The sequence below is a fragment of the Pristis pectinata genome, chromosome 8 (assembly GCF_009764475.1).
Source record: "Pristis pectinata isolate sPriPec2 chromosome 8, sPriPec2.1.pri, whole genome shotgun sequence".
Taxonomy (NCBI): Eukaryota; Metazoa; Chordata; class Chondrichthyes; order Rhinopristiformes; family Pristidae; genus Pristis; species Pristis pectinata.
Genome location: NC_067412.1, coordinates 84035838 through 84050405, shown reverse-complemented (window position 1 = coordinate 84050405; position 14568 = coordinate 84035838). Strand labels below are relative to the sequence as shown.

Genomic DNA, 14568 nt, shown 5'->3' with positions numbered 1-14568 from the left:
GTCCATCAATCAGCTGCCGGCCCCAGTTTCACCACTCCCCCTCTCCTCTCTGTACTGGCTATCTTCCCTCTCCATTCTTAATTCTGCTGCAGTGTTTTGACTCGAAATGTCGACCATTCCTTGCCCCCCCCCCCAATGGATGCTACTTGGCCTGCTGGGTTCCTCCAGCAGATTGTTTGTTGGTCCTCGGTCCTGATTCTGATTTCTTTTCAGTACAACACCTGACTGTTAAATCCGTCTAACGTCCTGGCTTCTACTGCCTTCCAGGAAAACTGGTTGCCTCATTGTTTGTATAAAAGTTGCTGATGTTCATTGTTACTTATCTGATTGCAAGTTTGATCCTGTACTCTGGAGGCATGCTATAACTGTTCTGGCCTAACCTTCTATCTGAATAATACTATCCAATAAGAATTCTGCATCATTTTCTGATTTACTATTTTGGAATAGAAGAGCCCTAACTTGAAAATAAGAATAGAGAAAGATAGCAGTCAGCCTTTGCCAGGGGCTCCAGGGCATGGTGGGAAATGTTGGAGGATATGTGGGTGGGGGTCAGTGGTTGAGATTCTATCTTTATTCCTTTTTCAATCTTTTTTTATTAGTTTTCAAATTAATACAGATTAATATATAACATCAATGTTTGTACATGTAATACAAAGAGATCAGGAGAGCAATCACGGCATAGATAATCAGTGGTTGAGATTCTAGTGTGTGAACTTTCACTGGGAAGTTTTGATGTGGTCTGTAACGTTTTTTTGTTCAGCTGCAGGAATTTTAATTCGGAATGTTGGCAGATATTAGTGGTATTGGTGAGAGGGGGGATTGTATAATTGTACTTTACTACTTGCTGCTTTGGGTAATTATATTTTGGACACTCTGGAAAATCCTGAGGTTGAAATAAGTTGAGATTTGCTTGTTCTTGTATGGGAAGAAGTTGGGGTCTGATTATCATGTCTTTTTCCTGGTCTGAAGTCCTGAGGGATATTGTTCCTGGTAAAACTTAACAAAATGTCCAATTAGCTGCTCTGTCTGTACATCTTTGGTCATTCACTGCCAGCCTTGACAGTTTTAACCTCCTGTTAATTTTTGGTAGATGGACATCTTTTCAAGAATGTAATTTCTTTTGTTTTTACCTTGTTCTTTCCACTTGTGTGCTTCTAAGTGTTGGTCCTTTTGGGTTGTTGATCTTGCTTTGTCCTGATATTCCTCAGGCCTAACTATTCTCCCACCTCTATCTTTTATTAGCTTTACCCAAATATCTTCTGTGACATTAACTGTCCTCTTTTTCGTGAGGAAAGGATGCAAAGGACTCATTGGCACCTCAGTCATGTATTCTGTACAAGGAGATTTTCTTTCTGTATGGCAGTTAGAGCCAAAATGTTTTTAAACTGTAATGGGTACTACCTTGTGTAAGGTTTTTTTTAGGTTCCCTTGCCTTCTATTTTTCCTCATCTTTGTGTTGTTTTCTTTTTAAATTTCACCCCTAACTGTATATTTTTCTTGGTTCTCAGCTGTTATTTTAAACTTGACATTTGTCAGAAACCACAACCTCCTTTATCTTAACTTTTTCCTTTATCTGCCAGGGATCTCCTAGTTTTGAATGTTCTACCTTTCCATTTCATAGGAATGTTTTTTTTTGCTCATCTACAGTTTTCTTAGGCAATCTTTTTTTTCCAGTTCACACTGCTAAATCCCTTCACAAATCACTGAAATAAACTCCCAGGTGAGTTTATTCACTATGGATTGTTTTTTGATACTTTGCAGAATAGGTGAAACTCAACAGGTTATGCTTGTGTGTGTTCATGAGCTTCAACATAGTTCATGTGTGGTAGTTCATTCCTGCAAACTAATAGTTAAGTCCTGTTCTCTTTTATTGAAAACCCATTTTTACACAAAATAGTGGTGCAGGATAAAACAATGTCCATACTGACATGGATTTGATTTTTAGTGGTAGTTACATGGTATGGAATCCGGTGGATGGTCGTTAAGTTGCGTTTAAAGTTACATAGCTTCCAATATACAAAGAAAGATATGGGAGGTCCTTTTGCGTTCAAAAACAAAACTTGTGCTCTCCACCTTCCCAATTTCACTCATCCTCATTTTGTTTCTCTTTGGTTGTCTCTTTGGATTAGGATCATTCTTATACCCTGGTGTAGCACCTCCTAAGTTGTACCACTGTCCTTACTGGAGCCTAAATAATGAGAATTGATCCACGATTTTACCCTGCAATAGGATAAAAAATGAATGTGTGCTACTTTTGACTTCAGTGTATTAAAATCTGATCAGTGTTTATTTTGATTTAAAGATGGTTGTATTGCTTTCTCTGTCATTCATGTAATGAAAGTCAGTGATCATTTGGATAGTTTAGCATGGTTTAGTACAGTTATTGTTTAAAATTACGGCAATGGAAGGAGCAGCAGGCTTGCTGCTTTTAAATAAAGTAAGACCTGTTTGTTTCTTCCAGCCTCATCCCATCTGATTTGCCATAGCAAATTTTTGCCATTGATTGTCCTCCAGAAGCCCTTCTAAGGTAGGCAAGAAGGCTTATCAGGAGGCTGTTACGTCATTCCTTAAAAGTTTGTTATTTTAGCTTTGGGAAGCAAATTGTAAGCCCTGTCTTTCCTACATTGGTGGCCCAGGAAATACACCAATGAATATTGCTATTAAATAGTTCAGCAACATAAAATGGCAGCCACTTTGCCACCCTTTAGTGCAAATTTGTGAGCTTGTACTTTGATATAACAGTGAGGAAAGGGAAAGCAAAAATTGATTTTAAAAGGCTTGATCTATGATCTGCTCAAATGGCTCTAAATGTCTATTTGCCAACATAAAATTGCACAGTGGACACCTGCACAAGCCATGATCCATATTTAACCAAAGAATCCAAAAGGGGAGTCTGTGATCATTTAGCGATAATGGTGAATATCTGCGGTCAAAAACAGCAGATGGAACAGTACACTTGGGCAGTGGTTGCATCCTTCAGATTGATGTGCCTTTTATTTCCTGTTGCTGTGCAAACTGTCATGCATTATTGATAATTCCAGTGGATGGAGCTGTAACATGATTTGTGTTAAAGGCAGCAGCTCATTAGCAGCTTGTACTTCATACCAGCTGTTGTTGTCCTATGAGGAAAGTGTCATTAGAAGGCAATCAAGGTCAGATTGACTTTTGGCAAGGGGTTTCAAGAAAACTACAACCCTGCATGTATTTGGCTATTTGCTACTTTTGCTCTTTAACCCACCCTCCATCACCCCCACCTATACTCTTTTTCACCCCCCCCCCCAAACCAACTCCCAACGAAAGAATTCATACTCGAAGTAGGCTTCCAAAGTTTTACTATGGAGCTAGTTGGAACCTGATGGAAAGTACAATGCCATCTAAATTGTTTCAAGGATCTTTAGGGTAGAATACTAGTAAAGATTCTTTGCTCAATGTTTGTTACTCTTTTTTTTCTGTCTTTTTCATTTCACTATCCAAATAGATCTTCTAATTTGGATGCAACTAAACCAGCAAGAAAGAAAAATATCAATTATTGGGATCTCTAGTGGTGGTGTCATGAGCTGGTGTTTCTATATTTAGTCAGCAAAGTGAACATAAATAGGCCATTTGGGCCCGTGAGCCTGTTTCACCATTCAGTGAGATCATGTCTGATCTTTTACTTGTTACTTTCCTGCACTGATCTGATATCCCCTAACATATAAGAATCTATTATCTGTTTTGAATAAAGTCACTTAAATTATGATTTGATTGCCAGCCATAAGGACATATGTTTTTACAACTGTATGGTTGTTCAGTAGTCAACATAACTGATTTATATAAATATTAATTATTAACAATTTAAAATCCACAGCTGCCATGGTAGGATTTGAATTTGGGGTTTTGTCGAGGCCTAGTAATCTAACTGTTGCACTGTTGTTGTACCCTAGTGTACTCTACCACATTTTAGATACATGCTGTGAGGTTGGAGATGCTTCAGTTTAATTTTTGGGAGCAGGGTGAGTCTTTATCAGTTGCAGAATCTCATGTGAAAAGTTAATTGTGTTCCTATCCTCTGTGCCCTATTTGACCATATCCTACATTTTTATTTTGCTCATGTATTAGAGACACTTCAGAACTATGTTAGCTTAGTTAGCTTTGTGGAAAGAATTGGCTTGTTGGGTTAAATGACCCTTTTCTCATTCTCTGTTGGTTTGTCTGTTAATAACAGCTGCCATAAGTTGAAAGTGAGGAATTGGTAGCAGCGTATAATGCATGAGTGCTATTATTGAAACAAGGCTGCCTGGACAGCAGTTATTTCTCTTGTAGCTCATTTGATTGTGAAATATTTTCATTATTTCTCCACAGCAGTTATTTCTCTTGTAGCTCAATTGATTGTGAAATATTTTCATTATTTCTCACTTGAATGTTAAGATTGTATGTCAACTGGGGTCAGTAGTATCCTGAAAAATATTTCAGAAGTTGTACATCCCTTATTTGCATATAAGACTTGTTCAATCTCAACTGAAAGCATTCCAACAAGTGATTAGGATTGTGGTTTCTTTAGATCATTGATGAATATCATGAGAAATTAACATTTTACTTAACACTGGTACCCCTTTTGGCATGGCTTAGTCAAGTCTACTGCACACATTGGCAATAATATTTTTCTATTTTGTCCAAAAATGCCAGCATTAAAAATATGTAGAGCTTAAAATGTAGCATGTTAATTGCAGCAGAATACCAATTTTAACTGACCATCTGTGATTTTGAATGAAAACTCCAGGGCCCACACTCGGATCGCGTAGCATTACACCTGCTTTGTCAATTGAGTACTAATTTTGTCATTTTTGTCTGGACAAACTAAGGGAAAGTTTGTTGAAAACCACTCTTGCACAATCTGGGGCTGGAAATTAGTGACTCTCATTATCTCTGTGATGATCAAATCATGGGTATGATGATTGTTGCCAGCCCCTACAAATCATAAAATCTACAGCGAGTCTGTGAGCAGAGTGTTACTGCACTGTATCAAGCAGTACGTGACCTGGGAGGAATCACACGTTTCAATCTTTCTACGATCTGCTTAGTTGAAACCTGCAGAATGGTAAATCTTTGGAGTTTTCTATCTTCTGTACTGTGGATGGTGACTGTATTTGTGGTTGAGATCAAAAGATGTTTGAACACTTACTTATTGGAGGATATGGGGATTGTGCAGAAAATTGTATTTGATGGACAGGATCAGCCATAATATTGATGCTGTTGGCTTTAGGACCCAAATGGCCTACTCCTGTTTCTAATTTTTACCCTGTATTATTATTGCATTAAAGAAAAATGTGTGACACAGTTACAGTTCCTGTTTGCAGCACATTGATTCCTTATTAACTCTGCATGCAAGGCTTATAGTAAGCTGCTTAATTCAGTACTTGACAGCTAATACCATTCTAGTTGGTGGTGAATATTATTGTATCAAAGAAAAGGCAACAATCATTTCAATCAAAATTCTGTTGGGTGGACAGTTACACCATTATATACCATCAGGTACATATTTCCATTCCAGTCGTCCATCAACAACTTTGAACCTTCGTATCAGGTACACCTAAACTGTTTCGAAGATGTTATGTCTGTTGATGTGTTTTCTTGCCTTGGGGATTAAAATGCTCCTCTTTGAATACCCTGTTAGGGAATAGTAGATGCTAATTTCACAAATTTATTGCACCTACCCTCTGTTGTGGACATGTCCCACAGTAAATGGACTAGACAGGCACATTAAGCTCTGTCTTCATTCCCAGGTCTTTACCGTCACTTGAAGGAATTGGGCTGTAACATCTGTTAGTGCAGAGTCAACCCTGCTGATTGTATCAGTAGGGTCGACTCAATAAATTAACTTTGGTTACCCCTGAGTTTTTATTTTCAGGTTCAGATATTTCAGATGCAAGTGTTTCTTAACCTGGCATAGTATCCTTGGCAATTAATGCATGTATGAAGACCTCATTGTGCAGAGATATCTTCTGGAAACTGGACTGATCTTGGTTTCCCACACTGCTGCAAGTTAGCTTTTAATTAACTTTTAGTTTTTCTTTCCCTCATCTTTCATCTTATTTCATTAAATTTAAGTAGCTGACTGATCTTGGTTCTGATGATGAATATCAGCTGAACTATGTTTTTTTTTTAGATCTGCCATGTTGCTGGCCTACGTTACTCAATGCCACATTATGTATTGTGTGCAATGAAGCTTGCACGTCATAGATGATTAACGATATGAAAGTGATTCAGAAGGTATTATTACAGTGGCTCATGCTACTTATTGGAAATTTTGAAGCTAGGTGCTCGTTTAGGAATCTTTTGTAGGTACCATAAAAGGAGCCAGATGGGTAATCATGGGACTCGAAGGAGGGAGGAACTTGAAACAATATCCAACACTAGAGGGAAAGTAAAGGAGTTAAAGGCAGACAAGTCTGCTGGACTTGATGACTTGCATTTTAAGGTCTTAAATGAAGTGGCTGCATAGATGGCAGATGAGTGAGTTATAATCTGCTAAAATTCCCTGGATTCTGAAGAGGTCTAGCAGATTGGAAAACTGCCAATCTAATGCCAATTTTAGAAAGGAGGGGGCTAAAGGTGGAAACTGTGCATTAGCCTGCCTAACAGGTGTCATTGGGTAAAATGCTGGAATCAATTATTAAATAGAGATATTTAGAAAATCATAAGAGAATAGAGACAGCATGATTTTTTTGGAAAGGAAATCATGTTTGATAAATCTGCTGCATGATTCTTGAGGATCTAACAAATGGTGGTTGAAGGGGAACCAGTAGATGGTATATACTTGGATTTCCAGAAAGGATTCGATAAGATGCCACATAAATGGTTATTGCACAAGTTCAGAGTGCATGGGATTGGAAATATGGATAGGGGAGCAGCTGACGAACATATCAGTGAGTTGGGATAAATGGTTCATTTTTGGATTAACAATCAGTGACAGGAATCGGTGGTGGGACCTCTACTACTTACAATTAACATGAATGACTGGTAAAGGGACAGAGTATACTGTAGCCATAGTTGCTGATTAAACAAAGATGGGTAGTCTAGCAAGTTGTGAGGAGGAAGCAAAAAGCCTGCAAAGGGGGTTGCATAGATTAAGTAAATTGAGCAAAAAGTTAAGGAAAATGAGAGATTATCCACTGTGGTAGGAAGAATGTAAAAACAAAAACATTCAAATGGAGTGAGGCAGCAAAACATAGTGTTTCAAAAGGGTCAGGGGAACCGATTGCAAAAATGTAAAGGATTGTTATGCATATACAGCAAGTAATTAAGGCTAATGGATCATTGGCCTTTAATGCAAGAGGTAGGGAGTTTAAAAGTACTGAATTTTTGACTTAACTTTGCATGGTGCTGGTGAGTCTGCACCTGGAGTATGGTGCATGGTTTGGATCTCTATAAGGAAAGGTGTGCTCACGTTGGTGGCGATGCAGAGAAGGTTCACTGGGTTAATTCCTGGGATGAAGGGGTTGAGAAATGAAAAAAGGTTGGACCTCAACATGTTGAAGTATAGAAGGATGGAAGGTTATGTTACTGAAGCATGTAAGATTCTTGTTGGGGGTGGGGGGGGGTGGAAGTGGAATTAATGAGGTGGATACTCAAGAAGTATTTAAACTCAATGGAGTATCTGGAAGTGGGGGGCCATAGTTTCAGAATAAGGGATTACCCATTTAAGATGGAGATGAATAGGAATTTCTTCTTGGAGGTTTGTGACTCTCTGGCATTCCCAAGAGAGGTCTGGAGACAGAATCATGAGCAGATATTTGAATGACAAGAAAGTCGAGGAATAAGGGGAGAGAGTGGGAAATTGGTGTTGAGGCCAAGGTTGAATTGGCCATCATCTTGAATGGCAGAGCAGGCTCAAGGGATTTATTCACTTACTCTTACTTCTATTTCTCATGTTCTCTTGTAGCTCACAGTATAAATATGAATGAGAAAGATGTTAGTGGGAGTTGGCTCATCTGCCCATAAGACTTCTCAGTATCATGAGAATCTGCCGTCTTTCAAAAGGTTCACTTGTTTTGTGCATCACTAATACTTGTGTGTCATGTTATTATTTTCTGAGCAAGTCGTCCCAAATTCTGGCCTAAATTGCCTTTTGCCAGTTTGAACATGTATCACCTTGTTAGAGTATTAAGATCTATCTATAAGTAGTACTCCTGACTTGCATTTTCTTTGGCAGTAACAACTTGTCAATACTTTTGGAAAAAGACCTGTGAAATTGCTTCAGTGGGGTATAATCAGTAAAAAGTATGCTAAGGAGCAGTTGCTGGGAAGGAGTTGAAGCAGTTTTAAAGGAATATTTTGATGGATTTTGTGGTATAGCTTATAAAGAGGAAGTTGCAGCCTGGTTACAAAATTGGCTTGTGCAGATGAGTAATTAGTGTTTGAAGTTTGTGTTCCAAACCAATGGGAAGACTAGACCTTGGAGTTTTATTTGTTAGTGTTAGGATTATTATTCTTTTTGATGTACTTTGAATGCCCATGTTCAGGTTATAAAAGTTGGGGGGGTTGGTGAATGGTATAGTTGGTTTCAGAGGTGTGTTCTCCTGAAGAGAAATGGTTAAAATGTTTCATCAGTGATGCTCAAAACAGAGTTTTCGCCAAAGAACTGGAGTGCTGGTGAGAACTTCTTTCACACAGTGAGTTACAAGCTTAATGTGTGAATGGCTAGTGGAGCAGATTCAATATTAACTTCAAATCAAGTTAGAAAAATATCTGAAGGAAAACTATTGAAGGGATATGATGTAATGGCAGAGGAATAGGACTAATGGCATAGCTCTTTCAAAGACATAACCACAAGCACAATGGAACAACTACCTTCTTGTGCTGTTCAAATTCCTAGGAATGCACATCACGAATAGCCTGTCCTGGTCCAACCATGTAGACACCACGGCCAAGAAAGCTCATCAGCACCTCTACTTTCTCAGGAGGCTAAAGAAATTTGGCATGTCCCCTTTGACACTCACCAATTTTTACTGATGCACCATAGAAAGCATCCTCTTTGGATGCATCACGGCTTCATATGGCAACTGGTCTGCCCATGACTGCAAGAAACTGCAGAGAGTTGTGGACACAGCTCAGCACATCACGGGAAACCAGCCTCCGTCTCCCCTCCTTGGACTCTGTCTATACCTCTCACTGCCTTGGTAAAGCAGCCAGCATAATCAAAGACCCCACCCATCCCAGATGTTCTCTCTCCTTTCTCCCATCAGACAGAGGATACAAAAGCCTGAAAGCACGTACCACTAGGCTCAAGGACTGCTTCTATCCTGCTGTTATAAGACTGAACAGTTCCTTAGTCTCTTGACCTCACAATCTACCTCGTTATGACCTTGCACCTTATAGTCTACCTGCACTGCACTTTCTTTATAGTTGTTACACTTTATGCTGCATTCTGTATTGTTTTACCTTGTACTCTGTCAGTGCACTGTGTAATGAATTGATCTGTATGAACAGTATGCAAGAGTTTTTCCACTGTACCTTGGTACAAGTGACAATAAACCAATTCCAATTCAATGATTTTTGCCTCTGATTTCACTGTCCATGTTTGTGTGATGTAGGGAAATCCAGGCAAAATGAAGCAATAACATATAATGAGAAAGAAGCAAATCTATAAAGGTGGGCAGCATCAGCACCGTACAATATTTGACGATGCAAAGTTTCAATTGTTAACAAAAGTGAAAATGTTAGTGTTATTAACAACAATAAAAGTGCACAAAAGAAATGAGGCACATTCAAAGTTTCTTTGAAAGCCACCAGATAAGTCTGGTATTCAGCCAAAATCTTAAACACACTGTCAGTAGGCGTGTGATCTTGGTATTTTAGAAGATGTTGATTCCTGTATTGAAAGAGTGTACAGAGTCGAAGATGAACTCTAGCTGCAGTGATGGGAGATTCTTTACATATCTGCATTTATGGAGTTTGGAGCTGTTGGGGCAAGGCACTTTATAGTCCCTATCTATCAGTTTAAATGTCCTCTCAGTGGGGAGTTGGGTACTGTGGTCATCATGTGCTTACCCCACATCACTTCTCAAACCCATGACCCTCATCAGCTGGAAGATTAAGAGCAAAAAATGGAATTTAAAATAAAGGGCTATGTGGGAGGAAGGGGTTCTATAATCTTACATGAGGTTTAAAGGTCAGCACAACATTGTGGGCCAAAGGGCCTGTATTGTGCTGTACTGTTCTATGTTCTTAAAAAAAAATGTGTGGGAATATCATTACCCTCCAGATCCTTGTCAAGTCAAACTATCTCAACTCAGTTGTATTATAACTGTGCTTAAAATCCTGGTACTTATTATTTCATCATTGAATAACCAAGTGCATTTGGGCTGAGAAAGTTCAAGAAGTAGCTTACTACCATCTTTCTCAGAGCAGCCTATGAAATGGATAACAAATCCTTTGCCCGGGATGTTAATATTGCAAGAAAAAGTTTCTAAGGCCATTCTCTCTCTTTCCCCTCTTTCCCACCCCCTCTCTTCCCCCCCCCCCCCCCCCCAATATCTATTAGGGGACGCATTTGTTTTATTCATATAGGTTGGTAGACCCCTCTTCAACAGAAGACAATAAAACTGGGCATTTATTATGACAACGTAGGAGGACAGCAGGAGGCATTGAATGAGATACCCAGCACCCCTGTTCACCATGCTGGTTGAATTCTCCAGGACATTGCTGTAACAAATCGTGTTCAGTCCAGTGCACAGAGACAGGTCTTGTTGGCTTCGTGCATCTGTCCATGACAGCATTGACAGGAGTAGCACTGCCACGTCCTTGTGGATAGAAAGTCCCATCTTCACACCGTAAACTGATATATTGTGTCCCTATCATCCTGCTAAATAGGCTTCATTCTCCAAAGACTAGCAGCTTGACACTGGCTCTTTATGAGATGCTGCAGAGTGTCAGCACAGCTGAATTGTGTATCAGCACAATCTGTAAATTTAAAGTGAATGATGTAACTGGTACATAAATCATTTTGTTATTGTCAGCATGCCAGAGAGTCAACTATGGTTCATTGAGGAGTGTAAAAGAGCATTCCAGGATTAGCACCAAGAGTACCTAAGATTAAGATGCCAACGATAGTGGACCAAGCATCTGAAAAACAAAGCTTGAAGCATTTGCAATGGTATTTGTAGTGAAAAGGTCAAATAGATGATTCATTTCCTAAGTCCTGGCATCACTGAAGGCTGCTTCAGCCGATTTGGTTTGCTTCGTAGTATTAAGAAATGGCTGAATGAACTAAGTAGAGCAAGTCTTCTGTACCAGTATTTAGTAGCACTCCATGCCAACATTTTTAGAAAATGCTACAATAGAGGCATTTACCTGGTATGTTGGAAATTGACCTGGTATATCACAAATACAAAAAGCTGGCGAAATTCATTTTGGCCAACCATCATTCCATGAGCCTACTTAGGCATCAGCAAAGTGATAGGTTTTATTGGCCGTGTCATCAAGTGTGACTTGATCAATAAGAACCTGCTCACCAATTTATTAGTTTTGGTTTTGCCAGGACCACTTGGTCCCAGATTTCACTAACCTTGGTCTGAGCTTGGAAATGGAAGTTGAATTCCACAAGTGCAGTGAGAATGACTGCATTTGATAACCAGAGATGGTGGGGCACATAGTCACCAGTGGCCAGAAGCTTAATTGGATGAGCCATACTACAGGAAGAAGATGGAGGTTGGGGCATCCTGTTGACTCGGTCTTGATTTCATACCGTCTAATAAGATGTAAACTAGGAATGTGTCGGGAAAATTCTTCCTTTTACCAATGCAGCAATGTTCATAGCCATGTCCTTTTGGATACGTAGAAAAAACACGCTGCATAGAAGAGACAGTTCAACTGCAACACAATCTGACTGCCTATCCCTCTTCCAAGACGTTTATAACTTGGTGCCCTTGAAAAGGGAGCACAGAGTGCCTACTTGCCTGCTGGAAACCTTCCAGGGCCTGTGGGTATCGCAGAGACGAGTTCATCTTGAGCAAGAAAGGAAATGTTTCAAATTTAAAACAGCAATGGACTTGAATTATTTTGAAACCAAAAATTGCACAAAATGGGAGAGTCTGGTGAAGAAGGCCAAAAGAAGAAGAAAATAGGAATACAATGGTTCAAGAAGGAGATCACTATTCTAAGGCAACAAGAATGGACTTCAAATGCTAGATATCAGTGATGTCCATCCATATCTCATGGATATGTAGAGAAAACAAGCTGGATAGGATGGTTTGTTGGAGGGCTGTATGTCGCCCCGTTGATTTCTTTTGACCTTGTCTGCTTGCCATAACCTCTTGTTCTTTAGTTTGAGATTCAAATCGCCATGTTTAATGAGCTTAACTATTTGCTTCATTGTTAATGAAGCAAATACTTAGTCTCATTAGAGAGACTAGAATTTCCCTGATGAATTTGTAAAATTCACTAACTAGAAATGGTTGTGATAGGCTTATAAATGGGTAACTACATTCTGAAGCATAAATTTATACTCTAAGTAAGCAACAAAAAAACACCCTATTGAATGTTTAAGTGAAGTAGTTCATTACCTACTACCTATTTGTGCAACACATTTCTGCCTCCCAATTTTGGAATTTTAAATACTTTTCACTACACAAAAATGAAGCATCAATTCTGGTTGTTTTTGTTGATGGTTTTGCCACATCACAGTGGCATTGAAGTAAGTGCCTTTTTGGTACTGTACCACGTTGAACTGTAATAAGATTGTTCTCTTTACTTTTTTAAGCTCTAAGATTAATTCCCAATGTTCTAATATTTTTGTTTCTGCTTTATTAGTTAAAGTGGGAAAATCATCTTCATGTGAAACTGATGCTGCAAGTGAAGATGTTGAAAAAGCAGAGAAAGATACGGTATTTATTTTCTTCTATATTTGCCCTTGCTGTAACGTTAAAACAATTTCTATTGATTAACATCATGAGTAGTAATAATTCAGAAGATACTGTGATGTATTTTTCAGGAAAGTAAGGAAAAAGTCCAAAAGCCCTTGAAAACTGAAAATTGTTCATCCTCTAGGAAAACAAATGGTAAGAGAAGTAGCTTATCATATTTTGGTGCATGTGTAAACAACACCAACCATATTTTATAAAGAGAAGTATTTTTTGGTGTAACAAACTGCAGCTTAAGGAAATTTGAGGAAGAAGACAATGATAAGATATTTATTTATTAGTCACATAGACATCGAAACACAGTGAAATGTGTCTTTTTGTGTTACTGAGAATATGCTGGGGGCAGTCTGCAAGTGTTGCCACTCTTCTGGCGCCAGCATAGCATGCCCACAACCTGTACGTCTTTGGAACAACGATACAGTGGAGGAATAATTTTAAAGTGGTTCTTTAATTGGGTGAGCAGGGCAATAATGAGGGCTTAAAAGTAAATCTCAGAAGTTGGTCAAAAGGATTGATGGAGCAATGAAAAACTATGATAAATGGGGATCTTAGAGTTGGCTTGGAAGGATACGCAGAAATTTGCATTGGGGAGAAATCATTCTGTAGATGTATTGATAAATTATATGAGACGAAAGAAGCCTGTGGCAAGAACATTTAATAACTTGATTCTTGGAAAACGTGACAGAATTATAATGAAATGGAACATCGAAGGGCAGCCATCGATTCAGTGACTCTCTTGTCAATAACCCAAATGAGAATATCAAGTTCTGCTTTGGGCCAACAAACTGCTGTTTAATTAGCCTGAATAAGGTTGCAGAGAGTTGATTGAGTCAGAGCTCATAAGAAATTCAGAAGGTTTAAGTGTACAACACTGTATGGCAGATGTCCCTTGTAGCTCTTGGGTGAAGAAGATTACCAGTAGATAAGAAAATGAAACTATATGCAATGTCATACAACTATAATGATTACGGTAATTTTTTGTCTTTTGATTCAGAGTAGAAACTATGATAATTTGTAATGTGATTGTGATATTTTGAGTTCAACTTTCCTGTGTTCTGCTTAAGTAGTCTTTAATACCTTTATATTAGAGAATATTATCATATATTCTGTTGGATCACTAAGAATTTGGATGTTGGGCAGTACAAAAGTAAATTTGGATATGATGGGTTAATGATATTGATTCACGTGAGGAAGTAGATCTTTGTGTTGTGCTTCCCTGCATTGTTTGTTGGCATAATTCCATGCAGTCAAGCTTAATTCAGGCCGTAACCATAAAATCAACAATGCCATCATGCAGATTCTTTCTGATTGCCAGTATTTTAACTTTACCCACCTTTCCAGATTTGTACTTTGAAAATTTCCAGGAAGTCTGTTGTGCATTTAACCATGTGCTAGTACCCTCTGCAAATGTAGTAGCTTGGGATAAACAATTAAACTGCTGTAAACTCGAAGATCACTGTTCGTTATTCAAACAACTGGTCCTGAAAGCACAACCCACAATTAAAAAAAGGAGGCAATGAAATAAAGCTTTAGTAATGGTCAAGAATGTGATGTATTGATGGGATAAACTGTGCAGCTGCTTAGCCTTGTATCAGCTTAGAATCGTACAGAATGATGCCTGCATTTCCCCTGTTGTTGTCATGTCCATTATTTATATGCACCGATTGCA

General features: G+C 38.7%; 1 protein-coding gene across 1 annotated transcript in view; it reads left to right on the top strand.

Moving 5' to 3' along the window:
- LOC127573420 (zinc finger MYM-type protein 3-like) overlaps positions 1-14568 on the top strand; it is a 102228-nt gene that overhangs the window by 22499 nt on the left and 65161 nt on the right. The window contains exons 3-4 of the mRNA XM_052021628.1: positions 12790-12863; positions 12971-13037. Of these exons, the coding sequence (XP_051877588.1) occupies positions 12790-12863; positions 12971-13037 (141 nt within the window). The remainder of the gene's footprint in view (positions 1-12789; positions 12864-12970; positions 13038-14568) is intronic.